Source organism: Haematobia irritans, chromosome 2 (assembly GCF_050003625.1).
Source record: "Haematobia irritans isolate KBUSLIRL chromosome 2, ASM5000362v1, whole genome shotgun sequence".
NCBI classification, from domain to species: Eukaryota; Metazoa; Arthropoda; class Insecta; order Diptera; family Muscidae; genus Haematobia; species Haematobia irritans.
Genome location: NC_134398.1, coordinates 107,280,002 through 107,296,296, shown reverse-complemented (window position 1 = coordinate 107,296,296; position 16,295 = coordinate 107,280,002). Strand labels below are relative to the sequence as shown.

General features: G+C 37.3%; 1 protein-coding gene across 1 annotated transcript; it reads left to right on the top strand.

Moving 5' to 3' along the window:
- The first annotated feature begins 12,614 nt into the window (after positions 1 to 12,614).
- On the top strand, positions 12,615 to 15,746 carry LOC142224955 (uncharacterized). The gene is made up of 5 exons (XM_075294732.1): positions 12,615 to 12,922; positions 13,282 to 14,030; positions 14,206 to 14,726; positions 14,803 to 15,539; positions 15,659 to 15,746. Exons 1-5 carry the CDS (start codon positions 12,615 to 12,617, stop codon positions 15,744 to 15,746), a joined length of 2,403 nt encoding a protein of 800 aa, XP_075150847.1.
- The last annotated feature ends 549 nt before the right edge of the window (positions 15,747 to 16,295 follow it).

Below are 16,295 nucleotides of genomic sequence, written 5' to 3'. Positions count from 1 at the left end.
TATCAGGCTGCACGGGCAAGAATATTTGGAGAGGAAATTAAGAAAAATAGTAAAAATTATAAGAAAATTGGAAAGTTAAGAGAAAAGTTTTTGAAAATTAAGAAGGGGAAAAAGCTATGTATAGAGACGATAATAACAATGAATGAAGACAATAGATTTTTTGCAAGGACAGATGTTGGGGGCAAAAGAGTCACTGCATTACTGGATTCTGGCGCGAGTGCATGTTGCATCGGGAAAAATGCACTAGAATTTCTTAAGGATTTTAAGGGGAGTATTGTAACACTTAGGCAGCAAAGTGTGAGGACAGCAAACGGGGGGACCACGCCAGTGTATGGGATAGTAACCTTGCCGGTTCTGTGGAGAAATCAGACCAAAGATATAGACTTCTTGATTGTCCCAGGATTAGAGCAAGAGTTCTATTTTGGTGTTGAATTCTGGAGGAAGTTCGGGCTTTCAGTGGTGGGGGACGTAGGGTTCCGGGAAACTAAGATTTATGAGGTAGTGACTCAGAACGTCGATACCAATCAGCATACACTTGGAGAGGAGCAAAGGGAACAGCTTGAATCGGTAAAGGCGCTATTTCCATCATTCGCTGTTTTGGGGTTAGGACGAACTTTGTTAGAGGAACACATAATAGAGGTCACGAATGAGGATATCCCCGTGAAACAGAGGCACTACCCAGTGTCGCCGGCCATACAAAGGCTCCTATTTGATGAATTGGACCGCATGATTAGGTTAGGTGTCATTGAACCCAACAATAGTAGCTGGAGTTCGCCAGTCACTCTTGTGAGGAAGGAAACTAAAAATAGGTTATGTTTAGATGCGAGAAAGGTAAATGCAAGAACAGTTAAGGACGCATACCCCCTTCCTCACATAGAGGGGATTCTTAGCAGACTCCAGGAGACGACCTATATATCTGCTATAGATTTAAAGGACGCTTTTTGGCAGATACCACTAGAGGCGAAGACAAGAGAGAAAACCGCATTCACAGTCCCTGGGCGGCCATTATACCAATTTACGGTAATGCCATTTGGATTGTGTAATGCCGCCCAGAGAATGTGTAGACTTATGGATAAGGTTATCCCTGCGGTGATACGCGACAAAGTTTTCGTCTATTTGGACGACCTTCTAGTGGTGTCTGCCGATTTTAGCTCCCATTTGAGTCTACTAGCAGAGGTTGCGGGTCATTTGAAAAGGGCAGGACTCACCATAAACCTCGAGAAGAGTAAATTCTGTCAGAGGGAGGTTCGATATTTAGGCTTTGTGGTAGGAGATGGATGTATACGGACGGACAAAGAGAAGGTCGCTGCTATCAGTGATTTTCCAGAACAGAAAACCCCTAAGCAATTAAGGCGTTTTCTTGGTATGTGTGGGTGGTACCGACGCTTTATTCAGAATTATGCTTCTATAGCGGCACCACTCCACGAATGCTTAGTCAAGGAACGTATCCGAAACTTTGCGCTCTCTGACGAGGCTATGATTTCTTTTGATCAGTTGAAGGGTAGTCTTACATCTGCTCCGGTGCTAGTCAATCCAGATTTTGGAAAACGGTTTTATGTCCAATGTGACGCCTCAACTTTAGGAGTTGGGGGTGTTCTTTTCCAACTGGATGAAGACGGGCACGAACACCCTATAGCTTATATGTCCGCAAAGCTGAACAAGGCTCAACGAAATTACAGCGTGACGGAGCTTGAATGCTATGCGGCTGTATTAAGCGTCAAGAAGTTTAGGCCTTATATTGAGGGGTTAGGTTAGGTTAGGTTAAAGTGGCAGCCCGATTAAGATTCAGGCTCACTTAGACTATTCAGTCCATTGTGATACCACATTAACTAAAAGTACCTATTACATATGGGCACTTCTAGTTTTAACCGCTGAACCTTCTTGATTATTTTTCTTTGTTGAACCAACCAGATTGTTCCAAAAACATTAGCAGACTGCTTAAGTTAACGTTTTCCAGATCCGCCAGTAATCTGAAGCTATATGCTCCTAAAAGTTGCTTGCGCTTTACACAAAATGCAGGACACTCACACAAGAGGTGTTTAATTGATTCTTTTTCCTCCGCATCATGACAGCTCATACAATAGTCATTATACTTCGCGCCAATAGTTTTTGCAAAATCTCCTATCAGGCAGCGACCCGTTATAGCAGATATCAGGAGTGATATCTGACGTCTCGAGAACATTAGCATATCTAGTGTGCGGTTTAAGTTGAAATGGGGCCATATTTGCTTGGTGTCGTTACAACCCTTGCAATTCTCCCATCGAACATTTGCCATCATAACAGCCTTCTCACGCAGCATGAGCTTGCAGGTAGCTAGGGGCATACCAACAAATTCTAGTTCCCCTGGAATATGTAAGGTAGTCCCTAGCCTTGCCAACTCATCGGCTTCGCAGTTCCCCGGTATGTTCCTATGGCCAGGCACCCATATTAGGTGAATATTGTACTGCTCAGCCATCTCATTGAGAGATTTGCGGCAATCGATGGCCGTTTTCGAGTTGAGGAACACAGAGTCCAAGGATTTTATTGCAGGTTGACTGTCTGAGTATATATTAATGCCAATATTTGTTGGAACATTACTTCTCAGCCAATTCGCCACCTCTCTTATTGCTAATATTTCAGCATGAAAAACACTACAGTGATTAGGTAATCTTTTCGCTATTTGAAGTTCCAAATCATTAGAATATACTCCGAAACCCACTTGTCCATCCAATTTGGAGCCATCAGTGTAGAAATCTATATATTCTTTATTCCCCGGGGTCTGTGTGCACCACGCCTCACTGTTGGGGATTAGAGTCGCAAACTTTTTGTCGAAAAGTGGACTCGCCAAAGTGTAATCCACTACGTTAGGCACATCTGACATTGTTTTGAGGAGAGAACTGTGACCGTAACCTTTTTCCGACCACAGCGATAGTTCGCGCAACCGCACAGCCGTTGTTGCAGCTGACTGTTTGGCCAAAATGTCTAAAGGCAATAGATGCAGCATGACATTAAGGGAATTTGTTCCTGTCTTGCTGAATGCGCCTGAAATACACAAACACGCCATACGCTGAACTTTATCTAAACCAGTCGGTTTCTGAAGTGCCGGCCACCAGACTAGAACACCATATAGCATTATAGGTCTAACCACTGCCGTGTATAGCCAATGCACAATTTTTGATTTTAGTCCCCACTTTTTTCCTATTGCCTTTTTGCACGAGTACAAAGCTACAGTTGCCTTCCTCGCCCTTTCTTCAATATTAAGCTTAAAGTTCAGCTTCCTGTCCAAAATAACGCCAAGGTATTTTGCACAATCACCAAAGGGAATTTCAATACCCCCTAAGGAAATAGGCCTAACCGTGGGAGTTTTGCGATCTTTGCAGTACATGACTAATTCTGTCTTTGCGGGATTTACCCCAAGACCATTGTCTTTCGCCCATTTTTCAGTCATCCGGAGGGCCCTCTGAATAATATCTCTGATTGTGGATGGGAATTTTCCCCTGACTGCCAGAGCTACATCATCTGCGTATGCCACCACTTTTATCCTTTCTTTTTCTAGAGTAACCAGAAGGCTATTTATAGCAACATTCCAAAGAAGAGGTGATAGAACTCCTCCTTGGGGAGTGCCTCTGTTCACATACTTTTGTATGTTTGCTTGTCCTAGTGTGGCTGAAATACGTCTCTTCATTAGCAGTTCGTCTAACAGCCTGAGTATACATGGATCAACATTCAGAGTTGTCAGTCCATTTAATATCGAGCTCGGATGGACATTATTGAACGCCCCTTCGATGTCTAGAAACGCCACGATTGTGTATTCTTTGACAGATAGTGAGCTTTCAATAAAGCTGACTAGTTCATGTAGTGCGGTCTCAGTAGACCTGCCCTTCGAGTATGCATGCTGTCGTTTCGAGAACAAACTTGAATCGATGCTAGTTCTAAGATAAATATCTATCATCCTCTCCAGAGTCTTAAGTAGGAATGAGGATAAGCTGATTGGTCGGAAATCCTTCGCCCTCGAGTGAGAGGCTTTTCCCGCTTTAGGTATGAAGACGACTTTTGTTTCCCTCCACTTTCCTGGGATATATGATAAGTTGATACATCCTTTATATATCACCGACAACCAGGGGATAATTTTGTCAGTTACAGCTTGTAACTCCGCCGGAGTAATTCCATCAGGTCCAGGGGATTTGAATGGTCCAAAGCTATTTAGCGCCCATCTTATTCTAGTTTCCGATACAATTTCCTCGACAGGAAACGACCGCTGAGCAACTGTGGCACCGCTAGTACATGGTTCAACCGTCTGATTTCCAGGAAAATGTGTGTCCAATAGTACCTCCAGCGTCTCCTCACTGGACGTTGTCCAATTGCCCTCCGATGTTTTAATGAAACCTGGAGCGGAGTTGGTGGATGCTAGAACCTTCCGTAGTCTGGAAGCCTCGGACGTATTCTCAATACTGCTGCAGTAATCATTCCAAGAGTTATCCTGAGCCTTTCTCAGTTCTCGCTTGTATCCTCTCAGAATCTTCTTGTAAGCGTCCCAGTCCTCAGAAGCTCTGGTGGACTTTGCCTTGTTAAAGAGCTTCCTGCAGGATTTCCTCATATTACTTAATTCCGTAGACCACCATGGTGGTCGATGTTTCCCCCTTGGCTTTCCTCTAGGGCATGCAGCTTTCAGTGAGATGTTGAAGGCCTTAGTAATCCGCTCCACTGCGTATTCGATATCTTGCACATTTCTCATATTTGTCTCTGTTATTTCCGGTATCATCATATTGAACGATTCCCTATACCTATTCCAGTCAGCTTTCCTAACATTTGGCGGAAATATGATCTTGGTGATATGAACATCAAATTTGAAACTGATGTAGCGATGATCTGAGAAGCTGTGTTCACTTAAAACCTGCCACTCAGATATCATTTCATTCAGTTCTTGCGAGGCCAAGGTGATGTCCAAAACCTCTTGCCTGTTTTTAGTGACAAAGGTTGGGACATCTCCCTTGTTGCAAACTACCAGATTAGTACGCAAAATAAACTCTATTAGCGACTCTCCCCTTGCATTAGTATCACTACTTCCCCATATACTATGATGTGCATTCGCATCGCATCCCATAATGAGTTTCGTCTTTGTTTTCCGTGACTCCTCCACTAAGGTCTTAACGGCATATGGAGGCATCTCCCTGTCATGTCCCATGTAGACCGAAGATACCCAATATTTGCATTTGGCTATTTCTAAACTGGCAACGACAGTGTCTGTATTGCACATTGAAGGAAGCAGAAACAAGTTGAGCTCGTTTTTAGCAATTATACAGGCTCGAATTACATCATTACCAGTATACTGCAATAGTTTGAACCCCGGAGTACTTAATTCACATATTTTGTTTTTATAAACATATGGTTCTTGAATAAGAACTATATCTATGTCCCCTTTCATCAGGAGAACTTTTAAGGCAGCACATGCAGCCTTACAATGATGAAGATTTATCTGGAGGATCCGTAGGACCATCGAGATTTTCAACAACCGTCACATCAGCCGCTTCAATCGAGTCATCAAGAATGTCCTCTTCAGAGATATCGGTGACTCTCGCAATAACCATAGGTTCAACTTTGGTGAGTTCTGAGGCAGTAGAAGCCTCCTCACGCATACGGTATCTATCCATGTCTTCAAATGTCTTGGTATCCCCCTCGACTTCGCAAGAGGATCCGCTTACTTCTGATTCAGACAGAGGCTTGTCCATTTCTGAATCCTTTAGCTGATCGTTTTTATACACCTTCATTTGGATATAATGAAAGCCATAACATACACGGCCCTGGGACTTTGCTAGATGTGGCAAAGACTGAGTGTTCAATATAAACACTGCATGCCGTCTTGGCCCATCCACTTCATCCAAACGGCCAACCATCCAATCACCTGTTGGAAGATCTGGATTGCATTGTTTCAGTCTATTTAAAATAGATTCAGGGTCAGGAGGGTTTGCAGGTATCCACGCATGTGCTCTTGGTCTAGCCGGTATGTCTTTCTTCTCGACTAACTCTAGAGCAGCTCCTTCCCAAACTTCACCAATTAGTATCAGAGCAGCTTTAAAACATTCTATAGACCTCTGGTCCTCAAATGCGACTAGCTTAAATCGTCCTTGATACCAACCAGCCTCTTGGTGTCGAGGATCTGGGCCGGGAAACTTTTCCAGCACCTGTGAGTAGACGCCAGACAAAGCATTCTCAATTTCCCCCCATTTTTGCTTTGGAACCATACCGTCCAATGCTCCTTTATTAATGATAGCCATCACAAGGCTGTCTTTAGCAACTGAGGCAAACGATCGTTGATCCCTTTTGGAGGATGGCAGCTCATCCGGTGATCGTTCCCTTTTTCCAGCCTCAAGAATTCCTTGAGCCCATTTTAAGGAATCGCTTTGTTTAGCCGACAACGTGCTTGGGTCGACTGATCCTAATTTCTTTAGGATAAACAAAGCATTTCTGCGTTCTTTGAATCTCTTTCGTGAGGGATTACCTCCTTTTGATGCCGTTACCTTGGAAAAGGTCCGACTTGTCAAATTGTCGCCACCTGTCGACCCGTCTACAGGTCGACTAATTGGGCCTAACTCTTGGTCATTGCCCAAATCTATAACTCCAGTCGATACTCGTCCACTGGGCCCTGAAGTTGGCAACCCAGTGGATGTCTTTGAATTTCTCTGCATGGTGGCCTAATATCCCACCACACTTGAAATTCGTAGTAGGTACTTATTACGATGATTTTATCCGCTATTAAAAAACACGTCCGTTCCGTTCGACGGTTGAAATAAGAATTTATATGATACACTACAGGTTGAGGGGTTACCTTTTACTATTATTACTGACCACGCCAGTCTCAAGTGGCTTATGAGTCAAACGGAGTTGGCAGGAAGACTGGCAAGATGGAGCCTTAAGTTACAGGCGTTTGAATTTTCGATTGAGCATCGTCGTGGATCACAGAACATTGTTCCAGATGCTCTATCAAGAGCACATATGGAAGAGATCCTGGTGATGGACCGTTTATTGGACATTGATTTGTCAAGCCCCTCGTTTGATTCCGAGGAGTATATTAAACTCAGGGAAAATATAGAGATGCAAAAGGTAATAATGCCGGATGTATGTGTCTCGGAGAAATACGTTTACAAACGCATGAACTTCTCGACGGGGGATGCACTGTCAGAGGACAAATCTTGGAAGTTGTGGGTGCCCAGGGAACTAAGGGATGACCTGATAAGAGCTGCTCACTATTCACCATCCTCCGGACATGGTGGCATACACAAAACATTGTATCGTATAAGAGAGAAATATTATTGGCCAGCAATGGCAAGCGACGTCCAAACTGTGGTCAAAGATTGTGATGTATGCTGCACTAGCAAGAACACTAATTCTTTCAAAAGACCAATTATGGGGAAACAGTTTATATCTGAACGACCCTTTCAGAGGATATATATAGATTTTATGGGTCCCTACCCAAGGACCAGGGATGGTAATACGGTTCTATTTGTGTGTCTTGACCACTTTAGTAAGTTTGTTTTTCTTGAGCCAATGAGGGCTGCGACAGCACACCATGTTGTGAGATTCATGGAGAGAAATATTTTCCATGTATTTGGAATTCCTGAGTTCGTCCATTCGGACAATGGTAAGCAATTTACTTCCGTTTTGTTCCACGAACTTCTGCTCAAATATGGCATTAAACATATCCGCACAGCGATGTATGGGCCACAGTCTAACGCAGCAGAAAGAGTGAACAGGTCAATTCTGCAGATGATACGATCATATATTGGTCCGGACCAACGGAACTGGGATCAGACTATTAGTGATATAGCTTTTGCACTCAGAAGTACATTGCATAGCTCAATAGGAATGGCCCCTTTTTATTCGTTATTTGGTTTGAATATGATTCAACATGCATCTTCGTATGCGATATATCGGAAGATTGATTCCGTAAAAGATTCGGATTATGTTGTGAACACGGCGGATAGACTGCAATTGATCAGGGACCAAGTGGCACAGAACTTATCGCGATCTTATGAGGAATGTGCTCGGAAATATAATTTACGATCGAAGGAAGTAACATTTAGAAAAGGTCAGGTAGTATATCGCCGGAATTTTAAGCTAAGTAAAAAAATAGATAGCTACAATGCCAAGTTAGCTCCTGTCAATGTTAAATGTATAGTGTTGGAGGTCTTGGGTAATTCCTTGTATAAATTGGGAAGCTTAGATGGGAAGGTCATGGGAGTATATCATGGCAAAGATATTTTCATAGCATAATAGGATTGATGATTTCCCGACTAGCTTTGTATTGCATGGGTCGAGACCACACATTTGCAGGATACCTAAAAAGTGACACCAAGAAGATATTTTATGTGACATGAGCAGGAATGCAAGCATTTTATATATGATACCATTTAGATAGATCAATGACAATCGTTATAGAGCAAGTTCTAGCGTCACCCGAATTAACTAATTTTTGTAATTAGAATTTATTTTTGTTTTCCTTATGTACGCACTCGTTCCATTCCAACGCCTATATTCATAAAAATTTACTGACAGTTTATGGAAGAAATTTGTATGGTAATAGTAGGTTTAAAGTCTATGTTAACTTTTATGAATATAGGGGCAAATATTTGGAATCGACGGTTGCGAGCCTGTAACGGTTACTAGATTTGAATTCTTTGGATTTGTAAGTCTGAACACATCTTTTTTTTTTGTATAGTGTTGCAAAGTCGCCTACAGATGTGGAAGAAGTTTAGGCAGAAAAGAAAAAAAAAACAAGAAGAAGAAAACTATCTAATAATGAGATTGACATACCTTTTTTCTTGTGAGAAGGAGGAGTCGAAAAGAAACTGCCTACACAGAAAGATCGTCTGTATAAGACAAACAATAAAATTAATAGAAACCCAATATAAATGAGACGAATATTAATTTAATTTCGCAAATACTTAAATATAAACATTTAAAGAAAAGAAATTAATAAAAATTAAGATATTAAGGACAATTTGGTGTTAAATTAACAAAACCAGTTCTGAAAAAAAGGAATAAAAACATTTCTACAAACTGCCAAGAAAACTTAACCTACAACAAAATAAAAGATTTGTTGTGCAAATTGTTATTTGGTGAAATAAAAAAAAAATGAAACTGAAAGATCAAGATAAATAAACTATCAACTTGTGACCAAAAGAAAAATATAATATAAAAAACTTTTCCCGATCTTGCCGCCTTAATTCATATGGAAGTAGAGAATTTCATTGCTGACGAAATTTGTATTTTCCCTATAACTTCGTCAAAAAAAAGCAAGAAAATGAAGTATGGAGAAGAATAAAACCTCAATATTTTTTTTCCACAAGCGAATCAAGAATAAAATGTGCTGTATAACAAATATTTCATATATATGATTACATAGAAATATTCATATGTATATAATTATCAAAAAGGCGCGGATTTATTATCTTTATATATATATATGTAATTTTTGTTTCTATAAATGCTGTAAAACCAGTATTTCATACTTAATACCCGAGAACTGTTATTTTCCATTTTCTTTTGCGTATTTAATTCTTTGTTTACGGAATTTATATAAAAATACCTATATGATAAAATAAAAAAACAAAACAAATTGAAGAATCGCAAAAACATACATGTTAAAATCAAAGAAGAAAAAAAAACAATTTGAATAATTACAAATATAATGAAGTAAAAAGAATGTAAAAAAAAGGAATAAAACGAAGATAGCATCGAAATAAAGACAAAATAAAAATAGAAAAAAATAATCAAAACAAGAAGAATTTGTGAATGATATTGTTATTCTATGATGGAGTCTCTTATTTGTCATTAAGCTCTTTCAGAGTATAGGCCTTGCTCTTAAAGGGTGAGTAAATGAGTAATAGAGAGATTAAGTGGCTAGATGCATCTATGCTTTATATATATAATTTTTTTCTATGTTATATTTTAGATTTCTACATTAAATTTCATATGTTGTTAAATATATACAAATATATATAAATACATTATTAGTTTTAAGTATAACAATTCGAATTGGCAGTATGTATAAATGAAACATAATAAAGATTTTGTAAATTTGTTTGCAGAAATGAATTTTGTATTTCTCTTTCTCTCAGAGTATATGAGTATCATGCTTGAGTAGTGTTTTTTTTTGTTGATACAGGGTGCTGCAAATGGTTAACGTGAGTGGTTGTGGAATGGGGTGTGTGTCTCAGGTTAAATTAATGTAATAACCGATAAGACGAGACGATTTTTGGTAGGGTATCGCTTTCATTTGAGAGGGCCTGAGGCGATACATGGCTGCTGGAATAAATAGCAGAGGGGGTGGGAGGCTCAAGCCAATAGTCTGATTTTATTCCCCGAGTGTGTGTTTTCATGGAAAAATTGTCCGTCCGATTATATATTATCCATTCTGTTTTTTTTTTTTATTTCTGGACACGAAGAAATTATGCTTACGTTTGTTTGTATATTTCATGGTGAAGAACCTGCCCAAATCGACGAGTAGCCGGCAAAGCCACCGTGTCACCTTACACCTTACAAGAAATATACACCCTACAGCAGGCAAACGTAACAATGTCACTTTACATTACACAAAAAATGAAAATGAAAATTTTCAATTAAAATTAAAGTCACTTTTTCCAAAAGTTTTAGGAAAAACTTTTTGAATTATCACAAAAAATAATTGTAAAAATTTTCACAAGTTTTTCTTAGATGTCTCGTTCACACACGTTGTGGTTGCGTTGTTCTTGTAAATTTTGCAAAATTTTAAAACTTCTATTTTTTATTTTTACAATGTTATTTAGGTCACTTTTCGTTTTATCGAAACAAAAAATGTCCAAAATCTCCACAAATGAATTAGAAACATATATTAATTTTGTTTGGAAAAATTTTTTAAATATTAAATTTAAGTCAACATTTTTCACACAATGTAATTTAAGTCGTTTTGCAATTGATCACCGGTGTAAATTTATATTTATATATGTCCACTTTGGACCAAATTCACTTTAGATTTTTATTAAAAACACTTATTCGGTTCGATTAGGACCAAATGTTTAGTGGAATATGATTTTCCGCTAACTAGGACTTATTTTGGTTAAATATATATTTTTTTAAGTTTTCTGGTATTTTTATGTTGTTAAGTTTCTTTTAATATTTCACTGTTTGTTTTTGATTTTTTATTTGCCCGTCCACTTTTACCGTTTTGTTTCACCTTTTGTTTAAATTAAAATACTTTGAATTTTGTTTGAGTTCACACTTTGTTTATTTGTTTAACAATTTAGGTTAATAATATTTGATTTCGTGTTTGTATTTTGCAATGTCGCCCGTGCCGTATGTAATAAACGTCAATGACCAACTAACTTCTTGCTGCCCTTTATGTTGGTAAAGGGCAAGCAAAGAAGAAACGATATTTACAACAACAACAATGGCAACACTCAATCTCTACACTGGCTGTAGATGAAGTTGAGTGTTGTTATTGTTGTTGTTGTTTATAACAGTTGTTTTTAATATTAGGGAATGTTAATAAAAACAAACATAAACATAAAATGAAATTGAATAAAGTAATAATTAAAGGAAATATTGAAAAATGTAAATATATGAAAAAATGGAAATTACACTAGGCGACAAAAATTTATTTTAAATGGAAAATTACAAATAAAAAAAATGAAATGAAAAAATAAAATGATTTTTTGGTTTAATGTCGGTTGACATTAAACACGTACGTTGGTAATTAGTACTTTCTTTTTCAAAAGAGTAATATTCTATGTTAGTAGGACTAAACTAATTAATTTCAATTTCCATGTTTTCTATCCATATGAAAGATATATGTGGCATAAGTTACTATATTCATTGAATTGTTGTCGAATTTCATCGATTTGGCTAACTTATGTTGTGCGGATTTGTCTTATAAGTATCCGAAAGTGCAAAGTTATACAAAATATAAAAAAAAATATTTTCAAATTCTATCGTACATATTGATTTTTAACTTACGGTTTCAAGAGTATATCAGCTTAGTTAGCATTAAACAGTAAGAATATTCCAAAAAATTACCATTAGAAGGATTAGAAGAATTGAAATTTTGGTTTTATTATTAACGGATGAAATACCGTTTATAGAAAAACTTACCACATTGAAAAATCCATCCAGTAGGCACATTATTAGAATCATATCCATGGACTAATGGGACATTTTTTAAATTATTCTCAGAATATATTTAAAGTTAACAGTTGTAGAGTACATACGTGTTGCGAATTGGCTCCGTTTAGATGGTCCAGAAAATTGGCCAGAAGTTTCTCTCTGCGGCGAAACAGTATACCATCAATACATCAGCGCTTCAGCAATGTCCACATTGTGAAGATTTCTCCGGGGATAAGGTTTCAAACGAGTAAATTTGCAATTATTCTCCAACTTTTTGTAACATTCCGATAAATTTTATTGAAAGTAAAAAAAACGCTAATGTTAACCGGTGGACAATTAGATAAATAATTATCCACCACAACAGAAAACAGGTGATCGAATCCATATGATTTGTGGCCGTGTCTACACGGCAATTTAGATGACCAGATCACAACACCAACAAAAATAACCCAATAGGGACAAGAACATTATTCCAACGACCGTTAATTTCGATTTTGATGGACTCTTGCACGAAATGGTACTTCTCAAAACCGAAAATCAGATGCTTAGTCGTCAGAGGCATATCACAACAGCAAGCCAATATACCGGAAATTAAAAAGATATGTCAAGAAGTATTAAAAACAGAAAGATATCAAAATATGAAATCGGTTAAAACCCTGTATAGAAAGAAGGATGAAGTTGTAGTGCTCGTTGAATTTGGTACTGCAGAAGATGTGGAAGATATATTGATGAAAACACGAAATTTGAAAGGAACAAATATTTACATTGAACGGGATCTAAACGCTGAAAGGAGCAAGATAAAATAGTAATGTTGCAGTTAAGATGGCAATTGTTGTCGTTCAGCCCTAAACACAAAATGAAGGTCAGAGATGAACTAAGTGGCTAAAGTGGAATAAGGATAAAAAACTGGTGTCTGGGAATTTGGATGGTATTAACGTTATGCAGGAATTGTATGGAGACGAGTTCAACTTAAATATTAAATATAACGGTTTAAAAAACTTATTAGTCATAAAAAAACTGAAATGTGATCTAACTAAACCATCCATTACTGAAAATAACCTAGAAGAAAGTACTGTATTAAAAAAAAAATATTCGTATACTTTGTTACAATATAAATGGTCTTAAAAACAAAATACTTTATCCTGATTTTTTCAACTATATTAGCGGTTATGAATTATTTGCGTTAGTAGAAACGCATGTAAGAGAAAATGAATTTGAAAACTGGGATAAATATTTCAAAGAATTTAATTTGGTTTGGCAAACTGCGGAAAGGACTAGCAGATACGGAAGAGCTAGTGGTGGAGTGGTATGCGGCATAAAGAAGTCGTTGCAAAAAGAGGGTGTTATACATACCCTCAAAATACAAAACGGAATAAACATGATACAAATAGACTCACCAAGATGCGGTTTTACATTTATACCTACATATATACGGGGTGAAAACTGGGATAGGGGGTTTGAGAAAATTAGAGAAACTTTCCGGAACAAAAAGGATGCAAGTATCATTCTCGCTGGAGATATGAATGTAAGAATCGGAAATTTACAGCAACCGTTATCAGAGGTTATTCTAGCAGAATTTAAACCCGGAACTGAATATCGCAGATCTAGAGATGAAATTGTAAATACGAAGGGGAAACAATTTAAGGAATTTTGTGATGATAATGGGTTAGTGGTACTGAATGGTAGGACTGTGGGTGACGAGGAAGGGCATTTCACGTATGTGAGCCATATTGGTAGCTCCGTCAATGATATAGCGGCAGTGTCGTACGATGCCTTACCTATGATCAGGCAATTTGAAGTAATTGAGAAAACGTGGTCTGATCATCTGCCCATATACATTGAAATTGAAATATACAAAACTTCAAGTATCACGAAATCTATGAAGCTAACGCCAAAACTACAATGGAAAGAAGGTGAGAAAGAATTGTATTCCCGGAACCTTAACAAAAATGTATATCTAGCGAAAACCCAAAATAATATTAAAAATTGAACAGATTTAGCATCGATTGTTCAAAAGTCATCTCGTAGTACAAATCAAAAACCAAAAAAAAAATGCATCTAGCTGGTTCAACCACAAATGCGAAATAGCAAGAAGAAAATCGTTCAAATATCTTAATAAATATAGAAAAACTAATGCTCTGAGTGATAAAGCTATATATATTGAAGCAGTAAAAGAGTATAAGTCCATATGTCGTGAGAGAAAACGTGAATATGCAAGAAAACTGGAGGCTCAAATCACTAGAACTACAAATACAAAAGAAAGGTGGCGGTTGGCAACACAAATAAGAGGACAAGACATGCAGATCGGCGTTAACATATCAGCGTATGAATTTAAATGCTATTTTGATCAGTTGTTAAATCAACCACAAATTGCGAATAGTATACATTACGCTCCCACCTATATAGAAGATGAGAAACTGGATAAAGATATAGATTTACAAGAGATTCAAAGCGTGTTAGCTAAAACTAAACCCAACAAAGCTCCGGGAATAGATCGTATAACTTATGAATTTCTCGCAAATGCCACCAATGAATTTCTTACCGAGTTGACTGCTATTTACAATAAAATTTTCAGCATTGGGGAAATAGACAACACGCTAGAAGAAACAGTAATATTTCCTATACACAAAAGTTCTAATGCGAATAGTCAACTCTAGGCTAACCAAGTGGGTGAATGAAAAAAAGATTCTTAATGAAGGTCAATCTGGTTTCAGAGCAGGTTATTCAACTGTGGATAATATCTATAACCTCTCAGCAATTGTGAATATCAAATTAAGTGAAAAGAAAAAAGTATATGCATTTTTCGTTGATTTTTCGGCGACTTTTGATATGGTATCTCGAAATCTACTTATGTATAAATTACATGCACTGGGAGTGTCTACAAAAATATTAAATTTGATTAAATCTTTATACCAAAAGACCAAGTCAGTGGTTTGGATAGGAGAAGAGATGTCCGAGCATTTCAATACCTACACAGGTGTAAGGCAAGGATGTTTATTATCGGTACTGCTATTTACGCTCTACATCAATGACATATGCGATTATTTGGATGGAGGAATTAACGTTGATGAATTGAATGTCCGTGTGCTATTGTACGCTGACGATATTGTCCTATTGGCAGAAGACAGAACGGTTTTACAAGAAATGATTCATAATCTAGAGATGTATTGTAGTCAATGGAATATGGTGGTAAATTTAGAAAAGTCAAAGATAATGGTGTTCAGAAATGGGGGACGCATAGCCAAAGAGGATAAATGGACATATTTGAACCGAGATATTGAGGTAGTCAATGAGTTTTGTTACTTGGGAGTAACACTTACCCCAAAAATGTCGTTTACCAAACACGTAGAAAAACGGAATACATCCTCAAAGCTCCATACAAACTATATATTTAATACTATATTTAAATACGAAACCTCAAGGTTACCCCATATATTATCGAATAAAATTTGGGCAAAAATTATTTTTTGGGCGTCAGCTATGTACTCATTCGCACAAGAAGTTAATGTTTTTATAGATGAAAATATAATTAATAACGCAGATGTTTGGAAATCGACAACGAGCTTGATAGAACACCTACTCAAATGCGCCAGTTATGCAGAAAAGAAAGAAAAGTGCTTGCCATCTGATAGGAGATACTATCGACTATTGAACCCAGAGGCTGGAGTGAATTATATGAAACATAGGAAATCTTGAGAAAATATCAATTATCATGAGAACTAGGGTCGATGTTCTCCCACTAAATGGAAACAAATTCAACGAATCCGGAAATAGAGAATGTACACTTTGCAATACAAGAGAAATAGAAAATATACAACATTTTATAGCCTCGTGTCCAATATTAAGAGAATTAAGGATATTGTACTTAGGAAATTCATACTTAGAAAAAACTGAAATTGTTAGCATACTAAACGGAGAGTTTGAAAATGGATGGGACAAACTGTACTTGTATGTAAGCAGCACCTTAAGGTATAGAACGTACATAATGAATTATAACTTGTAAATAATATGCAATACAATGCAATTAATCTTCTAGTTAGTTAATTAGTAAAACAAGTAGAAGTGACAGTCAACATAATGTTATTGTTACATACACTGAAAAAACAGTGAACCCTTTTCCATTGCAAAATGAACTAAACTGTAGTAATATTGACCATGATTTAGCCCTTAAGATTTTT

Coding starts and splice junctions, on each gene's coding strand:
- LOC142224955 (XM_075294732.1), top strand. CDS start 12,615: ATGGACTCTTGCACGAAATGGTACTTCTCAAAACCGAAAATCAGATGC. Junction 14,031..14,205: donor AAAACTACAATGGAAAGAAG/GTGAGAAAGAAT, acceptor AATGCGAAATAG/CAAGAAGAAAATCGTTCAAA. Junction 15,540..15,658: donor TTTAAATACGAAACCTCAAG/GTTACCCCATAT, acceptor TTAATAACGCAG/ATGTTTGGAAATCGACAACG.